Genomic DNA, 5,856 nt, shown 5'->3' with positions numbered 1-5,856 from the left:
TCATAAAACATGATCATTTCAGAATTTTACAAATATACAAAAAAATAAAAATTCTTTATGTCTGAAAGATCCCATATTTATTCTACTGCAGCAGAATCTGCAAAATATGTCTGAAAATACACCCACATGGTTGCAAAAGGTGCATTGTCACGCATTACGTTTTTATAAGCTGTATCTACCTGTTTAAACAGGCCAGATCACAGTAATGGTTTTGTTTTTTTTGGTACAAATTAACCACAGTGTTTTAACCTTTGAGAAATATTTCCACAAATTAGCTGAAGAAGACTCCTCTCGGTGTTAAAACAAAAAAATGTTGGTGTTTGCTTCTATTTGACCTACTATCAAACAGACAAGACAAAATTCATTTCCACAAACACTGTTTCTGCTTAAACACGTTGATCTAGATCGGAGGCTTTTTGGCAAGTAAAGCAGTTCTTGAGTCATCCTTTGTACTGGTATATAATGGCTATTTCCACCATATCTGTGCTGAAACCTCACATTTCCATCCGAATCCAGGGAGTCCATCTAATTTCTAGCCATCATGAAAGACGTCACTTGATGAAAGAAAATCTGGTCTCGAATTGTGGAATAATGCTGAAACAAGACCAAACTGTCCAATCCACTTAAGGATCCATATGGGCATCTCAGATCTCTAGAATCTAAGAAGCTTTGGGAAAATCCTCCAGCATTAAGCAAAGTGATCTTTCACAGTGCAAGAAACAGGTTTTGCCCAGGTGATGAGCTGGTACACCGATTGTACTAGCATTTACAAACTGCTATGGCAAAACAGTATCCCCAGGATAGTGACCAAACCAGATGCTATAGAAATTCATACTTATCCACCTGTGATACTGTCCATACACATAATGTGTATGGCATGCTTGCTTGTGTTGTCCTCAATGCCTGCTTTGGTAATCACCAATTTGAAAGAGGAGAAGGGGACACTTTGAAGTTGGAAAAAATAAAATCTGCTGAGCACACTGGAAGCATTGTGCTATTTACAGCATGTATGATGTTTTTGGGGAACAAATTTACAAGTTAATCATCTCACACTGAACAAAGAAAAATAAAAAACATACTGGAGGGCACGAACAATGAATTGAACCATTAGGTCCTGAAAGTTAAAATGTTACAGATCTATATCTATAATATTTATGTGCGCACATCATCAATACAATTTTTTTAAAACATGTCCACATAATCTTTAAATCAAAAATATGATTGCAACAATGTACACATCAGAGAAGAGAAGGCGGGACAATAAGGTTGTCCAATAGCCAAACGAGTTTCATTACTTCCCCACAACAACCGGTCACCTACATGAAACGATCGCAGCGGGGCCAATCAAATCCTGATAAACAAACTCAAGTCCCATTTTTTTCCTCATTCAAGAAGCCGTTTTACTCTGATACACGGCATAATAGGAAATAAAAGAAGGCTGCATGTTCCATTGCATGCCAACCTTGCACACAAAGTTGAAAAACTCACCCATGTTACCCCTAAAATCCTGGAACAGATTCAGGTCTTATTCTTTGAGGAAGCATTGTGTGTGGGAAAATGAATCCCAAATTTTCCAGGAAAAAAAACTACAAGGTTGGGTTTCACTTGTTCATGAGAGGAAATAAGATGAATAATGAGGCATTTCACAAAAGTAACATGCCATGATAAAACTGTAAGCCAAAAAAAAATCTGAATGAGAAAGTTCAGAAATAAATAGGGATTATTTACTGTCCAGCCCTTTGCAGCCAGTAGCTATAATGGCACAGCAGTCTCCACAAAACAGAAATAACATGGTAAGATTTGTATGGTCAGAATTCCCATTTGACCAAACATAAGTATGAACTACATCCAATGCACAAATCTGAAATCAAGCTGAATATATGATTGTGCTTGAGGAGTGACACTCAAGTATCTTCCAAAGATTCAATGCCAAGAATCTCACAAGCTTTGGAAAATCAAAGCAACAAGGAACAGCTGAGAAACTTTCAAAGAAAAGCTGTGCAGTCTGACTCCAGGAAACATTGTGGCCAGCCAATCAGACTGGAACTGGCAGATTCTGACAACTCCTGCCATTTTAGCACGCAGCATCCAATCATCCTTTAGCAGTCGTGTGAAGAAGCACATCATCTTGCTGCACCAACAACAGCCATAATGGCTATAGGCTCTCAAACTACAGCACATTTTAGTGCAGATGACAACTATTTGAGTAGTGTGAGGAGGCCCTCAGACTAAAAAAACAAACAAACCAACAATGGAATATGTTACAGTGCTCTTGAATCTTCTCAAATAGACAGAAGTTTGTATACATGTTGTTTCAAGCAGGTCCATCTGTTCTGGAGATTGAAGATCCATGACAAGGGTTCCATGACAGATCCAAACAAGGATTTTGGGATCAAAACCCTTGTTAAAGCAAAAAGATAAACCTCTAAAATGATAAAGTGCATTTGGTCCTCAAGATGAAATGTAATTGGACTGGAAAAAAATTGTAATCAAACGGTCAAAAACACTCCAGTGTCCACACAACTCCTCCTAATTTGCTTTAAAAGCAGAAGAATGAGTAGTTTTTTGGACAGGTAAAGAAATGCAGACATAACCCGTATACAAGGTCATAACCTGTGTATACAGCGTCTAAGACAAGAAATGAACAGACAAACTGTTGTTCGCTGGTTGAGCTCTATTCCTTAGAAACCCTAAAGTTGAATGAAGCAGAAAAGTGAGTAAAACAACACACTGAAGTATTATAATCTGAAACCACTTAAAAATATAAATTATACTTCAAAACACAGAAATACTAAATTATATATGTACTACCAGTCAAAAGTTTTGAAAATATTTTATTTTTCCATGCTGTTAAAAATATTTTATGCTCACCAAGAATGCATTTATTTGATTATAAATACAATGAAACATATTGTGAAAAAATACTACAATTTAAAAGAATCGTTTCTATTTATTGTATTTTAAATCGAAATGTATTCCTGTGATGGCAGAGCTGAATTTTCAGCAGCCTGTTACATGATTTTAAAAAAAAATCATTTGAATATGCTGATTTGGTGCTCAGTTATTATAAATTATTATTTGTACTCCTTCAGTCACAACACTGGATTTTCTCTCCTTACCTTCAAATGTTGTAATGTGGTCACGTGGATTTTGTAATGAGTTTCTCCCCGTATTCTTTTATCGCAGATCTGAGGAACAACATTTATCAAGATTAAGTCCCACAGAGTTATGTCAATGCATTTACATGAGGTTTTAATAAACAGGATCAACATTAATAACTGTTTTTGTGCACTCGGGTCAAAATAAGACAGATTTACCGTGCAGTCAATGAAGCTGTTGGCCTGGTCGTCGTCGTACACAGTCAGTAAATCGGCCATCTTTCGAAACTAACACAAGACACAGTGTTGTGTTATTGAGTGCTATTCCCACAGTATGTTCTTTGTCAAGCCATGCAAAATAAATGCAGTAAAGAAAACATGAATTAAGTAAACGTATTACACTTAGCATATTAAATACATCTAGTAATAATTCATATTTGCGACGCACCTACCGTTACTATAAAGCCTCGCCCGCAAGAATTAGCACAAGATTAGTGATCTGCGCTTTTAATGCACTCAATACGAAACTATATTCTTAAATGTATTTTTCTTCTTGAAAAGCAAAAAAAAAAAAATCGCCGTTAAAGAAACAAAAGTGGTGTAATGCAAATTTCCCCCCGTTAGGCCGCTTCCTTGGTCCTCGACTTCTTCTGTGGTACAATTCTCTTTGCTGCAAAAAACGTTCTTACCACCTAGTGGATGGGTGACAAATAGTTCGTCAAAAATCTAAATTGTGTTGTTCCCAACCTGTATGACTTTCTTTTTTTCTGTGGAACATGAAATTAAATATTATGTACAATTTAAGCGACTAACAGCCTCAGTCACCATTCACAATAAAAAGCATATAATGAAAGTGAATGGTGACCGAGACTCATTCTGTTAGTGTTTTTCATATTCTTTTGTGGTCCACTGAAAACATTTCTTACAGGTTTGGGACAAAACAGATGACAGGTTTTTCATAGTTTGACTGATTTTTATATAGATGAGCTAGAAACAGCATTCTGTCAAAATGCAACACACATTGGTTATCTGAATGCTACCCAATTGGTGCACATACAGTTTCCCCCACCAGATGTCGGTGTGATGCAATAAGTGAAGGCTTCATGACATTTCCCAGAGAAACAGTGAACACTACAATACAGTAATTCCACTGACAAACACAAACACTTTATGCTCTACCTCTCTTTTACCATTTAATTTAAAAAAGATTGATACAATTATAAAATAAAAAACAACAACAACAGAGGAATTTTAAAGCATGTATGCATAACAGCATAGGCAAACTTATATTGAGCTAAGAAACTGATTTTTGAGTTAGATTTGACCTGCATTAAATTGGATACAGGTCTAAAGATTCCTAAAGAAATTATATATAACCTATATTTTCAGATCTTAATGTATATCATGATAAAAAAAATGTTCCTGGATATTTTAGGTAGGTGTGGCTGACTCTGAACTTTTATAAAGAATATCTCTTTGGATTTGAGACTTTAGTCTTTGCAACTTTACAGATCTTCTTTATGCACCAAGAGCTTGTAAGACTCAAAGAGAAAGGAAAAATTGAAATTGCATCATATGACCCCTTTAATTTGTGTTCCAAAGATGAACGAAGGTCTTACGGTTTTGAAACGACATGAGGGTGAGTTTGGGTGAGTAGGGTTTCACATTTTTGGCTGAACTAACCCTTTAACTTTAGCATTTAATAATATATCATGTTTTATAACAATTAATGTATTATTTAATTCACTTGCAGTTAAACAAACGGTGTACTTAAAAATTGTGAAAATCTGTTCACCCTAAAAAAAAAAACAGGTGTTTAGGAAATGTTGTAGTGTTTTTTGTTGCCATGTAGTGTTTTTTTTTATTTTAGAAAACTACAAGGAAGTTTTATTAAAATTGGGGCAGAAATGACCTGAAGAAAATATGAGAGTAAAATTTGAGTGTTCAATCATTTTAACAAAATATTGGAGCTTGAGTCACCTCATTATTATGTTTAAATAATACAGCAGAATTATGTTAGGTTTGAGAGAGATAATCAATTCCGAGAAGACATCTTTGGTACATCAATTTGTACTTTATAATAAATATAGGACCTATCATAAAGAGGCTCTGAAGTGTCAAGGGAAATTGGATGTTTCAAAATCCATCATATTGTACCTAAAAAATCATAATGGGGCGCATGAGGACCCAGTTAAGGTCACTGGAAAGGGAAAAGGCTGGAAAGAGGCTTTTTCGGAAGCAAACTCCCGCCCCCTGCCGTCGTTTCTGACTTTTCCGTCTCAGCTACGCTTGGGAGAGCCGCCGGCCGGCGCTATTAATTTGTGTGCTCCAAGATGGAGGAGGTGTTGTGATGTTCCCCAGCTCTCAGAAGTGATCCTTTTTCTGTCCGTGTCAGATCATTCCTCAGACACAGGGGCGGAGGCCTTTTCTAAATCCTTCTGCCTGTGGGGGAAATAAAGAACAACTTTAGGATTTGGATATTAGTTTTTTTGTGTGTTTTTCGCCACAGCCATGAGCTCGGGGGAAGGGGCCGAGGAGGCGGCTAAGGACGCGGCCGATATAGCGACGTTCTTCAAATCTGGTAAGCGAAGCTCGCGAGGCTGCTCTGATTGAATGGCGCGAGGCTCCGCGCGGCTGTGGGACATTGTTTGTGCACTGGCTCCTATAGGGTGGGTAGGGAAGCTGGATCGCCCTGGACATTTGCAGTCGATTTTGTACCATATAATGCACTAAGTGCAAAAATCACTACTATGCTGAT

General features: G+C 36.9%; 1 protein-coding gene across 3 annotated transcripts in view; it reads right to left on the bottom strand.

Annotated features, from left to right (window-relative positions):
• LOC107593539 (uncharacterized) overlaps nt 1-3,759 on the bottom strand; it is a 12,392-nt gene extending 8,633 nt beyond the window's left edge. For 2 of the 3 annotated variants that reach the window (XM_016283292.1, XM_016283294.1), the window contains exons 1-3: nt 3,547-3,759; nt 3,318-3,386; nt 3,120-3,188 (exon numbers count right to left, since the gene is read on the bottom strand). In XM_016283292.1, coding sequence (XP_016138778.1) covers nt 3,120-3,188; nt 3,318-3,377 — 129 coding nt within the window. In that variant the 5' untranslated portion in view covers nt 3,378-3,386; nt 3,547-3,759. The remainder of the gene's footprint in view (nt 1-3,119; nt 3,189-3,317; nt 3,387-3,546) is intronic. The other variant, XM_016283293.1, reaches the window with a different exon arrangement.
• Nucleotides 3,760-5,856: the final 2,097 nt, after the last annotated feature.

Source organism: Sinocyclocheilus grahami, unplaced genomic scaffold, assembly GCF_001515645.1.
Source record: "Sinocyclocheilus grahami isolate Dianchi unplaced genomic scaffold, SAMN03320097.WGS_v1.1 scaffold173.1, whole genome shotgun sequence".
NCBI classification, from domain to species: Eukaryota; Metazoa; Chordata; class Actinopteri; order Cypriniformes; family Cyprinidae; genus Sinocyclocheilus; species Sinocyclocheilus grahami.
This window is presented reverse-complemented; position numbering and strand designations above follow the sequence as displayed.